Source organism: Thamnophis sirtalis, unplaced genomic scaffold (genome assembly GCF_051295495.1).
Source record: "Thamnophis sirtalis isolate CommonGarterSnake01/CBP01778 unplaced genomic scaffold, rThaSir2_p1.2 scaffold_10, whole genome shotgun sequence".
Taxonomy (NCBI): domain Eukaryota; kingdom Metazoa; phylum Chordata; class Lepidosauria; order Squamata; family Natricidae; genus Thamnophis; species Thamnophis sirtalis.
The window spans coordinates 10,546,200-10,564,359 of NW_028261390.1; the positions used below are offsets into that span (position 1 = coordinate 10,546,200).

An 18,160-nucleotide genomic window follows, 5' to 3' on the forward strand; every position below is an offset into this window, starting at 1 on the left:
ACCACCTAGAGAGGATTGTAAAACACTGTGAAGCAGTATATAAGTCTAAGCGCTATTGCTATTATGTATTAAGTAAGTAAAAAAGCTTTCTAGCCCTTATTAGGAATAAATATAGACTTATTTTCAACTTCACCATGCATCAGAATCTGTATTTACCTCTGAATCGTAGTCAGCAAGGATCCATGGAAAGACAGGATATTGCATAAGGTCATTATAGGATCGACCCGCCAAAGTGTTTAAGTGCATCAGGTACTGGAAGTTACTGATTTCACCTCTCTAGAGAGAGGAGGGGAAGAGGAGGAAAGTAAGGGAGGGAGAGGGAGGTAGGGAGGGGAAGAGAGAGTGGGAGAGAGAGAGAGAGAGAAGTAGCATTTGAATTCATTTGTCAATTACAAAACTTCAAAATGTAAATTTGTCTACTGTTTTATATAACACTAGCTGGATACCTGTGCTTTACGCTGAAACTATGTGATTGGGCTATGCAGGATTAATTCGGTTCACTATCTGTTGGCTCAGTGGTGGTCGGTGATTGAAACACATAAGGTAGATTTTTTGGTGAGGGACCAATGTTTAGTACTGTAAGGAGCCCCAGACTGCTCTTGAGTGAAGGAGTGGAACGTCTGCCAGTTTGAACTGAGGTAATGGAACATGAGGCAACTGGCAGTTGGAACAGAGTTCTTTTCAGGTGGGGAGGGGGAGTAGAACTCCTTAGCATCAGAGCGTGTTAATTACTATATAAACAATACTAATGATCTGATGGTCATTTTGAAAAATGCTTTCTTAGCAAGCACCTAGAAGCCAAGAAGAATATACGGGCCAAATTCCAAGTTTGTAGGTTTTACGGTTCTGGAAATTTCATGATGAGTGACTGGTATTTGGCTTTTATATATATAGATATATAATGTTTCAAGATTGCATTTCAATGTAAAAATTAAATAGAACTACTTATGCTTACCTCCCATCTTTGTGTAACAGATTTCTCCCCTACAAGAGTGCTCAGCAAGCCAGATCTAATGAGGAAAATTTAATCCATTGAATTAACAGAATTAAAAATTCAATAGTATAAAAATGGCAAGGAACAAACATATTTAAGTTAATACAAATGCTTAATTTTACAGGGTGCCATTCAAATTCAGGTGTTACTAATTCATTCATTAAAAACTTGGATTTCAATTAATTTTATTCAGTTGGTCTTAATTTTACTTAAATGTAATATGATATTGAGATATGGAAACTAATCCCTGAATCAAATTTCTTTGGATGATCTTGGGAAACTCTCAGTTTTATCTATTTTAAACGAGCCATTGAAGAAGACATGCTATGTTAATGTTTACACTTCTGAGCTCATCAGAAATTATCAGTATCTAGGTATAATCAGTAAATAGAGTCTTTGAGCTGGGGAATATTTAAGAAAAATTGCCCTGTTTTTTGGAAGCAAATAATATAAGAAAGGAATCCACTAATTAGTATCTTATGAACATTTGTTTTTCAAAAAATTTCCCAAAATTTGCTTTGTTTACCTGTACCTAGAACAATATACATTAGATAAGAAACTGCAGTGAAATTCAGCATTTTTTCCCTCTTAAATATTACATTTTAAAGTTGAGTCACAATAATATCAACCATGTTTCAACAATTATATTTTGACAGATGCTTCCATAAACTACTGATTCAATTAGCTTCTGGTTTAGATGAAAAATAGAAAAGTATAATTTAACTGAATACTTTTTGTTAACCTCCAGGCCAATCTGTGACAAGATTTGCTTATAAACTCAGCTTTGAATTGGATTACACAGAAGCAGACAATGCAAATCATTACCCTTGTTCAACGCTGGTATTAGGTCGTTGTCCGGATACTGACTCTGAGCTGTCAGTTAAAGATGGAACAACAGCCAAAAACCTTTCAAAAATCAAGAAGACAATGCAATTAGAAACTATACATTCTGATTAGAATTGGACAGCAACTCAGTAGCAACAAATTAATAGAACAAATTAATGAAATAAATGTTACTGTTATCACCCACTATATGTTAGCTGCAGATACTCAACCAAGAAAAGATTTATAGTACCTTTGATAGACTTTATTTCTCACTCCTTTTTGAAACGCTAGGAGGTAGTTGCGTCCATCACCCGAGAATACTTCAACAGCAATTGGCTGTAATAGAAAATACCTTTTAAAAATGTGTTCCAAGCAGCTGACATTTTTATTCAACCGAGAAATTAGTCTATAGGCTTCCTCTTTGCTTGAACGAAACTGACCAAAACAAAAAACATCTACCCGGTTTCCCCTAAAATAAACCGTCCCCCCAAAATATTGAAACACATGCGCAGCTGTAACCTGCCATTTCCAGAGGGGTAAGGGGGGAATATGCTCCACGCGCCCCACATGCACCTGCCACCCACGCGGAACAGCCTTGCGGAGGCTGCTCCTGCAAACCCTAGCTACCGCACCTTCTCTTAGTGGCGACCGCATGCAAAAAGAGCGCCAAGCCCAGCGATGTTACGGCTGGCAAAAGTGTGCCACAAACAGAGAAAGAACTTCCAGGCCTCTCTGGATCAGCTGATCCGTGGGCCGAGGTTAAGGGGCCTCCTGCACCTTAAAAAATAACAAGACCTACCCAAAAATAAGGCCAAGCACTTATTGTATTTTTCAGAGTATAAGACGCACCTTTTCCCTCAAAAAAGAGGCTGAAAATCTGGGTGCGTCTTAAACACTGAATACAGCATTTGTGCCTCCTGAAACCCCTCCCTTTCACCAAAATGGCTGTGCATAGCTTTTAGAAGGTTTTCAGAGAGCTCCTGGGGGCTGGGGAGGACAGAAATGAGTAAAAAACAGGCTGTTTTTTTGGTCAATTTTGCCCCTCCCCCCAATCCCCAGGAGCACTCTACAAGCCTCCTAAGGGCTGTTCATGCCCTTTAAAAAAACAACGAGTACGTTTTTGCGAAAAACGGGCCCGTTTTTGGGAGGTTTGCAGAGTGCAAAAACTTTTTTTTTTACATTTGCCCCTTCAAAACCTTGGTGTGTCTTATATTCTGGTGCGTCTTATACTCCGAAAAATACGGTATTTCAGGAGCCAAAAGAAAATAAGACCCTGTCTTATTTTTGGGGAAACATGGTATATGCAGTCCTACCTATAAAATATGATTCCCTATTAAACCCATGGGACGTTTTTAGGTATCACGTATAAAACAAGCCTAGTCCAGCATAACCACCTGCAACAAGTATCTCCTCTTGTGCACTTCTTTGATGTCTTCGTAGACAAATATACTGCATGTCCTTTTGAGCTGACTTGGACCTTGCCTTGCGCCTCGGGGTATAATAGGCTCATGCATACTGTAGGAAAGTGAGGGTAAGATGGAATGTATCAGTGAAATTATCAATCTAGAACGGGGTACAGTAGATCTTATTCTCTTCGTTTTGTGCATTTCATCTAAATGATCTTTTTCATCCATTTTTCAACATTATAGCAATAGCAATAGCAGTTAGACTTATATACCGCTTCATAGGGCTTTCAGCCCTCTCTAAGCGGTTTACAGAGTCAGCATATTGCCCCCAACAACAATCCGGGTCCTCATTTTACCCACCTCGGAAGGATGGAAGGCTGAGTCAACCCTGAGCCGGTGAGATTTGAACAGCCGAACTGCAGAACTGCAGTCAGCTGAAGTAGCCTGCAGTGCTGCATTTAACCACTGCGCCACCTCGGCTCTTCAGATGAGATGAGATTATTCATCTCATTGTACTACGACTGGATTTAAGAGCAGATTGTGTCCATTGTTACGTATAAATTTTCACATATTTAACTTTTTTCTCTTGCATTTGTCCATTGTTCTAAAGCGTTACTCACTTTGGAGGCAGGGTCTCAATGTCCCGTATTTCCCGGGTAGCAGTCATGGTGAATCCATCAATCACATAAAAGTGTTCTTTTCCAAAGAGAAGAAGTCCCTCACTGGTGTCCAGTCCTTGAACTCGGGCACAACGATACATGTGTTGTATCTGTAACAAGACCCATTATTTAATCAAGAACAATATATGTGTGTGTGTGTGTGTGTGTGTGTGTAGGTCTCTAGTTATTCGGGTTTTCTCCCACGTAGAATTGGAGATGTCTTGGTGACGTTTCGACGAAGTCTCATTCGTCATCTTCAGGCTACTTCAGGCTTGGTGTTTCCAGGAGAAACTTCAAGTAGCCTGAAGTAGCCTGAAGATGACGAATGAGACTTCGTCGAAACGTCGCCAAGACATCTCCAATTCTACGCGGGAGAAAACCCGAATAACTAGAGACCTGCATACTAACACCCGCGAAAACCTCAGAAAACACACACACACACACACACACACACACACACATATATATATTTATATTTATATTTCCTGTTTGGTTTTGGAAGAAAATGTTTGCCTCCCGAAACCCCGCTCCCTTCAGCAAAATGGCCATGCATTGCCTTTAGGAGGCTTTCAGAGTGCTCCTGGGGGCTGGGGAGGGCAGAAATGAGCGAAAAACGGGCCATTTTTTGCTCAGTTTTGCCCCAACCCCCAGGAGCACTCTATAAGCCTCCTAAAGGCTATGCATGCCATTTTTTGCTAATTTTTTTTGGGGGGGGGGGGCAGGAGTACTCTACAAGCCTCCTAAAAGAAGGAAAAAAACAGGGCCCTTTTGGGGGAGGTCTGCAGAGTGCAAAAACTTTTTGCGTCTTATACTCCGAAAAATACAGTATTGCTGTGTTCAGAAAGAAGATCTTGTGATGTATAGAAGTCAATATTATGTACCTTCTCTCCTTCTTCAAGCAGTCGAAGCAAAGTTGTGTTATCAGTTTTTTCCTCTTCATCTATTGAGCTGCCTTCAGCTATTTGATCCTGGAGCTGCTCCTGGTTCTCCTCATCGCCCCCATCAGGTGCCGAACGAGATCTCTTTAATGGCGGCTTAACAAGACCTGCATTGTATAACAGAATGCATCAACCACATGTTTATACAGTCAACGGCGCTTTGCATGGCAGCTAAGTAGAGCTGCAAATCAGCAGGTCAACTGAAATAAATGTCTCTTTTACTGCCCTCTGAGATTTATGGCCAGGCCTGTAAAGATCACATCCAAAAGAAGAAGAAAAAAATTCAGTGTCACCAACAGCTGATCCAATAAAAGTTAAATCAACGCCTCAATTTTACTAAGAGCTGTTTGGTCAAAGGCAGTCAATCGTTCCATTGCGTTGCTTAGCAATGAAACTTAGTAAATGATCTTGGCAAATCACAATCTGTCCTCTTAGGCTACTAAAGAGGCCTGCTTGGGGTATAAAATGAGGACTTCAGATCTTGAGCACCGCAAAAGAAAGCGAGATAAAAATGTGAACTGATTGGTTCACACTTGGACCACAAGGTACAGTAAAAGCTACTAATCAATGTGAAAGGTTTAGAAATTTGGCCTTGGCAAACAGTGGATTGATTCCTCCATCCATATAAACAAGAAAGCCAAGTATTAAAGAATGAAAGTTTTTTTAAAAGGTGGAAGGTGAAAGGCTCCTCCCATAGCAAGCAAAAGAGGAGCAAAAGGGGAGTGGGCTTTTGCAGGAAACAATTCGTTCGTTTGGTCATTAGATTCGTTTCAGGAGTGTGAAGATCTGTCCGTGAATCACAGAGACTCTGTGCCCAGTCTTTCCTTTCACAGCACCGCGTTTGGGAAATATTTACATGGCAGCTTTCCAAGACAGATAAGGTCTGTAGTCATAAATATTCCTTTGAAAGGCTGTTTACCAGGCCTTGGTGAACGTGAATGAGAGGAATTCACATTCGTTTAATAAAAGGGGTTTTGTCAGGACCAGGACATTGCCTCGTGCTTTTCGGGGAAGCCTAGAGCAGGACACGTGCCAAATAGTCACCAATGCCTATCTGAGGGGAGGGGGGGAAGGGGAGGGGAGGGAGAACAGAAAACAAAATGCAACCTTTAACTCTTGCGATCGTATCTTCGCCATGCTCGGGTTCTTGTTGTGCAGCTTCCCCTTCAGAACTCTCTTCAATGGCATCTTGAAAGGCAGCTGGATTTACAGAAGCCAAGCGCATGTAATATTCTTTGCTGTCATAGCTTATAGCTCTTCGGTATCGTGTGGGTTTCTTAAAATATTTGAATGGAAAGATGAAGCAAATTAATACATGTTCTCAAGAAAGTCCAGCTCGGCGCACAGAACCTCCTGACAGTCTAAGAGGTTAGAATGGAGACGGCCAGCGGAAAGCTAAACAGAACTTTTAAGGCAATCAGTTAGATTTAGAATTAGAAATTGAAACTATTTAAGAAAAAGGCAGTGTGATATTACTGTACAATCTCAAACCATTAGTGTGTAGGACAGATAGAAAGAGTTAAAAGAGACGTTGTATTAGATTCGGCGTTCCCCATACTCAGAAACTTTTAAGATGAGTGGATTTCAACTCCCAGAATTCCCCACCCGGGCGTACATGAACTCTAACTCCCAGAATTCCCCAGCCAGCAAGTGCGGACTGCAACTCCCAGAATCCCCAAATAGCACGTGTGGGAGACCAACTTCCAGAACTCTCCAGCCACTATGTGTGGAGTTGAAGTCCAGGCATTTAAAAGTTGCTGAGGTTGAGAAACGCTGGATTAAATCAAGACGTGGAGAGAATACAGCAGCAACCCTTAAGTGTATATTTACTGTAGATCATTAATCTTCATAACCACAGAATTACCAAGAAAACACAAAAAGCCAACCATGGAAGCTTTGTTACGACTGCCTAGCATGCAGAGAGATTTTAAAGCCACTCGGCCACCCGTGGGTATCTTATTCTTTCTTTACCTTTTGAGGGATGGCCTCGTCAGATGTCTCCGGAGCCTTACTTGAGAAGTCAAACTGAAAATAGGGCATTAAATATGAAAACATGAGGGGAAGATAAATCACTCTCAAGAAGAACGTTGGCACGATGATGGCATGTTCCCTTGGCTGAAACTCTCAGAAGCTATTTTGGTCAAGCCTTCAAAGTACTACCCTGTTTCCCTAAAAATAAGTCCTCCCCAGATAATAAGCCCAATCGGGCTTTTGAGCGCATGCGCTAAAATAAGCCCTCCCCAAAAATATTGCAACACAGCAGCAGCCATGAGGTGACCACACTTGACGGCTCCTCCACCTCAAAAATAACAAGACCTCCCCGAAAATAAGGCCAAGCGCTTATTTCAGGGGGTCAAAAGAAAATAAGACTCTCTTACTTTCGGGGAAACATGGTAGATTGAATCTTTCTTTTTTCTGCATCATGGATTGTGAGGAAGGGGGGAAAAATGACGCTTCAGCATCTGATCCATTAAAGATAGTTAGAACTGAGGTTAAACCTGAGGTGGTATTCAGCCGATTCGGACCAGTTCTAGTGAACTGGTAGCGGAAATTTTGAGTAGTTCGGAGAACTGGCAAATACCACCTCTGGTTGGCCCTGCCCTCCCGTCCCCGCCGTTCCCTGTCTTATATTCCCTTGTTTTTTTACCTCAGCTGATTCTCCCGGCAGACCAAATTGCGTTACCTCAGCTGAGCTAAACAACAGCTTAGCTCACCAACGCTGACACTGAGGGTGGTCTTTGAGTGCTGCACGCATGCACATGTGCGCAAAGCGCTCTCTCATAGAACCGGCAGGAAAAGATTTGGAATCCCACCGCTGGGTTAAACTCTACTTCAGGGGTATCAAACTTGCAGCATCACGGTGTTGTCACGTGACATATCATAACTTTTCCCCTCTCGCTAAACTGAGTGTGAGCGTGGCTAGCGGGTGACGCATCCGGTCTGCGGGCTGCAAGTTTGACACCCTTGCTCTACTTAATTGCAAATGGATATATGATCTGAATTAATAATCTAGGAAAGAATTGCATATAGAAGTAGTCCTCGACTTACAACAGTTCCTTTAGTGACTGAGGTTATAATAGCACAGAAAAAAGTGACTTATGACAGCGTTTCACACTTCTGGCCATTACAGCATCATGTGATCTAAATTCAAACGCTTGGCAACTGGTTCATATTTATGACAATTGCAATGTCTCAAGTCATGTGATCACATTTTGCGACGACCTGACGAGCAAAGTCAATGGGGAAGCTGAATTCGCTTAACAACTGCATGGATTCTTTTAACAACTGTGGCAAGAAGAGCGTAAAATGGGGTAAAACTCACTTAGCAACCATCTTGCTTAGCAACAGTAAGTTTGGGCTCAATTGTGGCCGTAAGTCGAGGATTATCTATTTAATATTTTAGCAATTCTCAATTAATACTTTCAATCTCCAGTCTGCAGGAAGAACAGATTATTAAACGCCAGGCTTGCAATGTCAAAAAATGAATGATCACTTTCCTATTTAATTTTTTATCAGGCCAGCTCTACCTGCCTTAGCTTTTAATCCAGCAGGTTAAATGTAAACGATCGATCCTGTATGGTAATCTACTAGTGGCTCATTACATTTCATATTTTTGCTGCCTGTCTAGAAGTATAAATAGAAGCATCTTTCAGGAAAGTGCCTCTGGCTTGAGGCCTCATACATACATACATAGATCTAGTCTCCACATTAGGACAGGGGTCCTCAATTCTGGTCCAAGGCCCACTAGCAGGCTGTGGCCCGTTTGGAAACAGGCTACATAAGCAGCTGGTCGGGTGTTATGTGCATAAAGTTCAACTTGCGCAAGTCTAGCTATCCACGCATGGCATGTGCGTTGGCCTGCTGCTTGTGCAAGTTGAGCTGTGTGCACATGCGCCAGTCCTCAGCTCGTGTGGCTCGGTTCCCCCCCTCTCAGCTGGGCTGCCAAGGTTGGGGACCATTGCGTTAGGACCAGGAGAAGACATAGATGACTTTACTTTGGTTATGCTCTGACTGAGATATTAAACAACTGGATTGTAGAAGAAGAAACCAAAGGGGAAAAAACCCATAGAGCTGATGGCTTAGGCAGCAACGCCAAACATTTGTTGGTGACAATCACTTAGAGATAAATCAACATCTATCAATAGCAATGCACTCCCAGAAAACTTTAATGCATACACAGCCAATGAATATTAAAGGGAAAGGTTCCCATCATATGTATGTGCTAGTCGTTCCTGACTCTAGGGGGTGGTCCTCATCTCCATTTCAAAGCCGAAGAGCCAGCGCTGTCTGAAGACGTCTCCGTGGTCATGTGGCCAGCGTGACTAAACGCCAATGGCGCACCTAACGCTGTTACCTTCCCATCAAAGGAGGTCCCTATTTTTCTACTTGCATTTTTTACTTGCTTTCGAAGTGCTAGGTTGGCAGAAGCTGGGACAGATAACAGGAACTCTATTATGCAGCGCTAGGGATTTGAACTGCTGACCTTTCTAATCGACAAGCTCAGCATCTTAGCCACTGAGCCACTGCGTCCCACTAATGAATATTAATGGCCAATAAATATAGGCCGCATTACAGATGGCAGTCATTCCGATGAACGTTGTTTTCAATGACACCAGCAATCGATCAGTGCTTTTACTAGTGTTCCACTCTACAAATAAGTTATCTCATGCATTTACACTTACCAGCAAATTGGTCTCGTGTTCAGTATCTGGCATGTAAGGATACTGCACGTAAAACATGTCATTTCGTACCATCTTCTTCCTCATCCGGCATGGCCCTTCGGTCATTTCCAGCATCCATTTGTCCAGGTGAGAACCGATGGGAGGCCCCCAAAGACCCCTCTCCCGTAACAACTCATATTCAATTTGAGACCATTCTTCTGTCACATACTTCAAGGCATTTTGCTGCCGCTAAAAAAAGGAAGGAGAGGTCAGCTGCCATTTTATCGAATAACCAAAATGTTTGGCTCATGTTATCATTGTTCCTTTCACTTGCTCTTCTTCCATTTTTGTTGTTAGTTGCGAAGTCGTGTCTGACCCATCGCGACCCCATGACAATGTTCCTCCAGGCCTTCCTGTCTTCTATTACCCTCTGAAGTCCATTTAAGCTCACACCTACTGCTTCAGTGACTCCATCCAGCCACCTAATTCTTTGCGGTCCCCTTCTTCTTTTGCCCTCCATCTTTCCTAGCATGAGGCTCTTCTCCAGTGAGTCCTTCCTTCTCATTAGGTGGCCAAAGTATTTGAGTTTCATCTTCAGGATCTGGCCTTCTAAAGAGCAGTCAGAGTTGATCTCCTCTAGGACTGACCACTTTGATCGCCTTGCAGTCCAATTTTAATATTCAATAAATAATTATACATTTTTAAAATTAATTTTTTTATCTTTCCCTAGTAATATCTGATCTAATCCCATTGGTTCTTTATAAAAACCATATATTCTTGCATCTTGCATCTTTCTCACATCTTGATTGTATTTGCACATGTGGCCACCATGCTAGATCAGTTCCTGTTCCTCTTTGTCATTCAAAACATCCTTATATCTTACTATTTTTTCCATATTAATACATTTGGATGTACCAATGCCTCCAACCTGGAGAACCATATTGGTATTTCCATATAATGTCTTTCTTTGATCCCCCCTCTCCCCTCCCCAATATTAGCCATCTTCTACAGTAATTCTGACAAAACGTGATCCACTGGAGAAGGAAATGGTAACCCACTCCAGTATCTTTGCCATGAAAAGTTATCCATGGGGTCGCGACTTTGCAACTAACAACAACAACAGTAATTCTACTGCAAACCTCTCATGACTTAAGGTAAAGCAAACAAATAAGCCACAATGAATTCCTTCAACCTTAAAAAAAAAGTGCAAAGATTTGGATGGAGTTATATGAACCCAGTCCAATTAACTTACCAAAGAATGATTTTATTTGAACTATGTTTCTTTCTAGGTCAGTGTTTCTCAACCTTGGCAACTTGAAGATGTCTGGACTTCAAGTCCCAGAATTCCCCAGCCAGCAAATGCAAATGCTGGCTGGGGAATTCTGGGAGTTGAAGTCCAGACATCTTCAAGTTGCCAAGGTTGAGAAACACTGTTCTAGGTATTTCTCAACATGTCAATAAAACCAATGACAAAAGAAGCCCAGTTTTTTAGTTTTACCCCTCAAACATTCATGTTGCGGATATATTTTGCTTTTCAAGATCATCTTTCTCATATAATGCTGGTAGTGGAGAAAGTTATATTGAATAAACTAGAGAACATCTATCCTAGCCTTACACCTACTTTAATCTGGAGGAGCACTGAAAAATTCTTTGCTTTAATGAAAGGAACGCTTCGACAATCGGTTCACTAAGATAGGAGAGCGTCTTTTAAGCACAGTTTTAAGCATCCCCAAGAACATTTGTCTTCCAGAAGATAAACTCCAAGAGGAATTCTGCTACGCTGCAAAACAGTTTCAAGAACTGGAGAATGAAATCACCCAGCTCGAAAGAGAACTTAAAAGCTGAAATGTGTGCTGAGCAAGCCCTACAAAGAGAACTGGAAGAGCAAAAGATTGTCCCAGGGGCATCTTGAAGGAATTCTACAATGGTTTGATCAGAGGTGAAATCCAGCAGGTTCTGGAGAACCGGTAGCGGAAATTTTGAGTAGTTCGGAGAACCGGCAAATGCCACCTCTGCCTGACCCCCGAATGGGGTGGGAATGGAGATTTTGCAGTATCCTTCTCGGCCACGCCCACCAAGCCACACCCACCAAGCAACACCACACCCTACAAAGCCACTCCCACAAAGCCAGTAGTTAAAAAAAAATTGAATTCCACTTCTGGGTTTGATGGTCTTGATAATATAGGTAGAAACGAAGGGACTGGAAACCTTAAAGAAAACTTTGCTGCCTTGACAAAAACTGCTACTAAACTGCATAATATTGCGCAGGGGGTGGAGGACAAAATGAACCCACTGAGAAAGTGATTGTAGTAATATAATAAACATATTTTAATAAAAAAAGAGATTTGCATAGAGTTAAAAGTCAAAGCTAAGATCTGTTCTTGAAGGAGCTTCTACTGTTAGATTTCTACGTGTCTCTGGAGGTTGTCCCAAAGGTGCTTTTTTTTCAGAACCGAAGGAAGCTTCTTTTTCAGTTCTTAAGAAGGAACTGAAGAAGCTTCCTGGATGAGAAGCGAAAGGTCTTCAAGCGAAACAAAGGAAGTGTAGTTTCCTTTTGAAAAAGCACCTTTGGTGGATTAGCTTTGCAAAGGGCACATCATTCTACTTAAAATGCATGCTAGTGCCTTATGTCTCATCTCCCCCAGTTCAGAAGAATGACAAGGGCAGATATCGATTAAAAGACCCATTCATTTCACTTACCTCTTGATATTCTTTATACTGCATGTCTACCAAGTCTTTTACCACAGCAATGTGGGTAAACATCCACTGAGAAATCTCCTAAAGGTAAGAATACAAATATTACTGTAGATCAGGGGTAGTCAACCTTTTTATACCTATCGCCCACTTTTGTATCTCTGTTAATAGTAACATTCTCTAACCGCCCACCGGTTCCATAGTAATGGTGACTTATAAAGTAGGGAAAAGTCAATTAAGTTAAAAAAAGGAAAGTGCTTCAGTATCGGACAAAACCCCTACCGCCCATCATGAAAGCTGGAACGCTCACAAGTGGGCGGTAGGGACCAGGTTGACTACCACTGCTTCACTGATAGAAGAAGGTCCATTCTTGAAAATATAAAGAACAGCATTGAAAAATAACAACGCAGGATTGTCACTTTTTAATGGAAACTTGGCAAACAGATTGCTAGTTTCTGCCATATAGATATTACTTATTCGTATTCAATCAATTTAAGGGGGGGGAGACTCATTAATTTTATTTCAGTGGATTTTGGACTGCAGAATTGGTGATTTATGTGACCTTCTAGAACAGGGGTGTCAAACATGGGCCGGATGCGTCATGCGCCACCCCTGGTTCAGTGAAGGGGGGAGTCGCGATATGTCATGTGATGACGTGATGCCGCGGGTTTGACACCTCTGATCTAGAATGAAAAAAACTTAAACGGCATTGTAATCCAAGACCATGTGTTGTGGCTTGGCAACAGGTCAGACATCAATGGGGCAGACGAACAGCTGGAGCCTGTTCCAGATGTGCACATGCACAGAGTTGCCAGATGAAGGGAACAGCTAAAGAACAAAGGTCGATTTGGGAGTAAGGCCACAGGTGGACGATGAATGGCCCCTCCCAGAGGAAATAAAAGAGGAGCAAAAGGGGAGTGGAGTTTGCAGGAGACAATTAGTTCACTTAATTGGTTCGTGACTCTCCGAGACTCCTTGCCAAGTTTTGCAGATATCGGCCTGGCAGCTCTCCAAGCCAGATAAGGTCTGTGACTGTAAATCCTCTTTTGAAAGGCTTTGCTGGATGGGACTGAGCAGAATTCGCAGTAAATTAATAAAAGGGGTTTTTGTCGGGACCAGGAGTTTGCTTCATGCTCTTGGGAAGCCTAGATCAGAACACCATGAGATTTAGACTGTCATTCTAAGGCAGGGGTGGGGAACTATGGCCCTTTTATGACTTATGGACTTCAACATCCAGAATTCCTGAGCCAGCTAAGGCAAGAATGAAGAGAATAGCTCCTCAGATGGCAGCAGACTCCACTTCTCAGATGAAGTCCAAAAATATGTGAAGGATTATAAATTGCCAGTCCTGGATATCATCAGAATACAATGTAGGAAACAAACAATTTATTAAGTGATGTTAAAACACAGAACAAGTTGCTCAACGAGTAGGAGACAACAGTTTAGTATAATTTTGAACTTGTTTTGCCTTTTAATTCTGTAATTTACCTGTGTTGACAGATTATGTTTACTAAGTCCACTTTCTTTTCTGTTTCTTCTTGATCCGGTTAGCTTGGATAGGCCAAAACCACTGCTGACCCGAGATAACTTTGATTGAGTTGCTGGAATCAAAGCTTCTCCTCTACTGATGCATTTCTTTTCATGAGCTGGAAAATAAAACAGTTGATCAAAATGCAATAATTGTACTTTACAACTCCCCATATACCATTAAAAGTAAAGGTTCCCCTTGCACATATATGCTGGTTGTTCCCGACTCTAGGGGCAGCGCTCATCTTTGTTTCAAAGCCGAAGAGCCAGCGCTGTCCAAAGACGTCTCTGTGGTCATGTGGCCAGCATGACTAAATGCCGAAGGCGTACGGAATGCTGTTACCTTCCCACCAATGGTGGCCCCTATTTTTCTACTTGAATTTTTACGTGCTTTCAAACTGCTAGTTGGCAGAAGCTGCGACAATGGGAGCTCACTCCATTACGTGGTGCTAGGGATTCGAACCGCCAAACTGTTGACCTTCTGATCGACAAGCTCAGCAACTTAGCCACTGAGTCACCACGTCCCTTTGTATACACTGTTACAATCTAATACAATCCAGACTGTCATCTTGTTCTACAAAGTATTAGGACTTTGCAAAGCCTCCAAGGAAGTTTTGTTTCAACAACAGTTCAGAGATCCACTTGCTTATAAGACTCAAATTAAGTTTTGGTTGGATTCAGAGTCCCTCGCTGCCCACTTCTACAGAGATCACATTATAGGAATCTTCCTTAGCAGAGTTGGTTAAGGGATCTCCTGGACCGGATGGCTCTAGCACAGGCTGGAAGAAAACCTGTAATGTCCCATCGGATATTTCATCCATGTTCTCAAAATGTTACATCAGCAGGTGTGGGGAATGGTGAGTTGGGGACCCCTTAGTACGGTATGAGTGTCTTTGAATTGAAAAATGCTGAACCCAAAGCATTCAAGTTCAAAGCCATTGTTTCAAAAATCTAAATGGGACATCCAAGAAATAAAAATAGATAGAGACTTAAGAGAGGAATGGGGAAGACAAGTTAAAAAAAGGAAAGCATAGCAATTGAAGTATTGAAGCGAGCAAGAGATGATGGGTAGAGGATTTCTTTTTCTCTATGGCTGCTTTGACCTGCTCCACCCCACCCCCCCTTTTTAAAAGCATAGCAATTAAAGTATGAAGTGGGCAAGAGAGGATGGAAGGATGATTCCTGCTGATGGTTGCTGTTTTGAATTATCTCTCCCTATCTCTCCCTCTATATTCTCTTTATCACTTTTTTCCTCTCCTTTTAGGCAGATGATAGGATTAGAAGCCAGACAGGAAAGGAAAAAAAAAGCTTTTTAATATAGGGTGATGTGATCAAAAGCTGGAGTAAGCGGTAGAAATAAAGGAAATATTAGTGTATTACATTTTTAGTTGATAAAATGGAAGTAATAATGAGAAATAGGGGGAATAATTGAATAATAATAGATTGTAACTTAATACAGATGTGTATCGTAATGGGAATTTCATAAGTTGATTGAATAATAATAATAATTCTCCATTTGATTAGTTTTATTTGCGTTGGAATGTATGGTGCCCAGATGCCACACTGTTCACGCAATGATTTGATATTTTAATAATTTTTTTTTAAAAAATGAGGTAAAAAAATCTAATTGGACTATTCTGAATATTCTAGAGGCATTTCAAATATAAAATGTTTTGAACATCATTTCACGGAATACATTACCATATTTTTTGGAGTATAAGATGCACCTTCCCCCCCCCCCAAAAAGGGTGAAAATCTGAGTGCGTTTCATACACTGAATACAGCATTTTTGTTCTAACTAAACCCTGCCCCCTTTGCAAAAATGGATGTGCAGAGGGTTTGGGAGGCCTGCAAAGTACTCCTGGGGGCTAGGGAGGGCAAAAATGAGCAAAAAATGAGTCATTTTTGCTTGTCCTCCCCCCCCCCCCAGCCACCAGGAGCACTCTACAAGCCTCCCAAAGCTCTGCGTGCCCCCCCCTTTTTTGGGCAAAAAACGATGCCTGCTGAGGGTTTGGGAGGCCTGCAGAATGCAAAAACTTTTCTTTTTAATTTACTTTTAATCTTCAAAATCATGGTGCTGCTTATACTCCGGTGCGTCTTATAGTCTGAAAAATATGGTATCTCCTAAATTCTAAATCGGAGTGTTAGATTCCCCCCCCCCCCTTACCCAAGTGATTCTGCCAACATTTCAAACTGGCTTCTTCAATGAGAGATTTTGCAACTGCAATGTCCACGTGGCCTCGGTCATTGACGGGAAGGGATACTTTGAACGCCTCCTCCAACACCTGTTTCTTGGTGTAGATCAACTCTGTCCAAACACGATTCACAGCTTTAAGGAGAAGTTGGCGACCTATATATGTGCGAATAGAACAGCATTGTGATCAACGATGAGAAGAACCATGGCACTGAAAAACTGCTGAGAGTTAAATTTAATACGACATTTATCTAAGCCTTATTTTAGCATTAATGATTAAGTGCCAACATGATCCATGAAAATATGTGTAGTAGCATAACTTTTATTTGAAAAGCGATCAGTTCTAACACCAGAGCTTTGCCATGTCAACTCAAAGCGAGATACTAATGTAAAGAAAAGATGATAACATGCAATTTCTGTAAGCTTCTCATTTAACTCAATGGTTCCCGACAGAAAAGACTGCCCATTTTTTCCCAACTCTGACTTTGGAGCCATATAAAGCTTAATACAGGTAGTTCTCGATTTACGGTCATAATTGGGAATCAGAATTTCCATTGCTAAGCAAAGCGGTTGTTAAGTGAGTGGTGCCCAATTTCACAACCTTTTTTTTTGGCCATGGTTGTTCTGACTTAGGCTCCCCAAGAGCATGAAGCAGACTCCTTGTCCCCACAAAATACCCTTTTCTTAATTGACTGTGAATACTGCTCACTCATATCCAGCAAAGTCTTTCAAGGGAGGATTTACAGTCACAGACCTTATCTGGCTTGGAGAGCTGACAGGCCGATATCTGCACAACTTGGCAAGGAGTCTCGGAGACTCACAACCAATTAAGTGAACTAATTGTCTCCTGCAAACTCCATTCCCTTTTCGCTCCTCTTTTATTTCCTCTGGGAGGGGCCATTCATTGTCCATATGTGGCCTTACTCCCAAGTCAACCCTTGTTCCTTAGCTGTTCCCTTCGTCTGGCAACTTGAGAGACCGCCTGCTGCCAATTACCTCCCAAAGACCCATTAGATCACACAGGGTCGGCCTCCTCCGGGTTCCGTCCACCAGCCAGTGCCATCTGGCTACTACCCGGGGGAGGGCCTTCTCTGTGGCAGCTCCGGCCCTTTGGAACAAACTCCCCGCAGAGATTCGGACCCTCACCTCTCTCCAGGCCTTCCGGAAAGCTGTCAAAACCTGGCTGTGCCGGCAGGCCTGGGGTTGACGAGTTCCCCTCCCCTCTCGACCTGTGTGGCTGTGTGATTCTTGGCTATTTTAACTGCTTGTATTGTGTTCTATGTTCCCTTTTCCCCCTTTGAGTTGTTCGCCGCCCTGAGTCCCTCCCGGAAAAGGGCGGCATATAAATAAAACAAATCTAAATCTAAATCTAACTCTGTGCATGCGTACATTGGGAACAGGCTCCAGTTGTTCTTCTGCCTCACTGACGTCTCACTCCGAAGGCAGCTGATAACTGTCAGACGGCCCTGGCCCCCTCTCTGCCTCCGACGCAGAGCCCTCGTCAGAGCCTTCCCCAGACTCCAGGACCGGCCCAGGTTCCTCCCCAACCTCCTCACTGTCCGAATCTGCTGCCAGCTCTGCTGGCGGGCCACAATAATGGTCATTAAGTGAACCACTGCAGCTGTTAAGTGACTCACATAGCTGTTAAATGAATCCAGCTTCCTTCCCTGCCTGCCTGTTGGAAGCTGTCTGGGAAGGTCCCAAATGTCATCACATGACCATGGGATGCTGCAACCATCATAAACACGTGCCAGTTGCCAAGAGACCGGATTTTGGTCACATGACCGCAGAGATGCTGCGGCAGTCATAGGCGTGAGGACCAGCTGTAAATCACATTTTTCAGTGTCGATGTAACTTTGGACAGCCGTTAAACGATGGTCGTAATTGAAGGATTCCCTGTACAGGCTACCTTTTACATAGGGTGAACCCAGCCACTCACAAGAGAGGGCATTTTTATTAGAATAATCCTAAATACAGAATTGCATCTCCGATCAGCTGTCTGTCAGCGCTGAGTTTTCCACACCTCTAGCAGCAGCTAAAATGTTATTGTTCACAAAGACACTTTTTGTTTTTTTTGCTGCTTCTACAGATTTCGCTGAGTGACAAGAGGTTTATGTCTAGTTGTAATGCATCCCTGACTGCAGCTTAGCAGGGTGTATTTAAAGTGGATACGCAGCCTATCACCACTTTAATTTCCCCATCTTACCCTCCCAACTGCTTGCTGCCAATTAGGCCTCTTGTGGCCTACATTTCAATCTGATG

The 18,160-nt window shown here is 42.4% G+C and overlaps 1 protein-coding gene and 1 pseudogene across 6 annotated transcripts in view; one reads left to right on the plus strand and one right to left on the minus strand.

The window, feature by feature from the left end:
• Window positions 1–18,160, minus strand: part of WDFY3 (WD repeat and FYVE domain containing 3) — a 207,084-nt gene that overhangs the window by 31,875 nt on the left and 157,049 nt on the right. For 4 of the 6 annotated variants that reach the window (XM_087724055.1, XM_087724054.1, XM_087724051.1 and 1 more), the window contains 13 exons: window positions 15,872–16,054; window positions 13,666–13,823; window positions 12,184–12,261; window positions 9,505–9,732; window positions 6,794–6,847; window positions 5,930–6,098; window positions 4,766–4,929; window positions 3,846–3,994; window positions 3,214–3,334; window positions 2,070–2,155; window positions 1,820–1,900; window positions 956–1,010; window positions 157–276 (listed from right to left, as the gene is read on the minus strand). In XM_087724055.1, the coding sequence (XP_087580181.1) occupies window positions 157–276; window positions 956–1,010; window positions 1,820–1,900; window positions 2,070–2,155; window positions 3,214–3,334; window positions 3,846–3,994; window positions 4,766–4,929; window positions 5,930–6,098; window positions 6,794–6,847; window positions 9,505–9,732; window positions 12,184–12,261; window positions 13,666–13,823; window positions 15,872–16,054 (1,646 nt within the window). The remainder of the gene's footprint in view (window positions 1–156; window positions 277–955; window positions 1,011–1,819; window positions 1,901–2,069; window positions 2,156–3,213; window positions 3,335–3,845; window positions 3,995–4,765; window positions 4,930–5,929; window positions 6,099–6,793; window positions 6,848–9,504; window positions 9,733–12,183; window positions 12,262–13,665; window positions 13,824–15,871; window positions 16,055–18,160) is intronic. The other 2 variants (XM_087724056.1, XM_087724053.1) reach the window with 1 other exon arrangement.
• On the plus strand, window positions 10,935–11,787 carry LOC148043782 (protein MIS12 homolog; annotated as a pseudogene).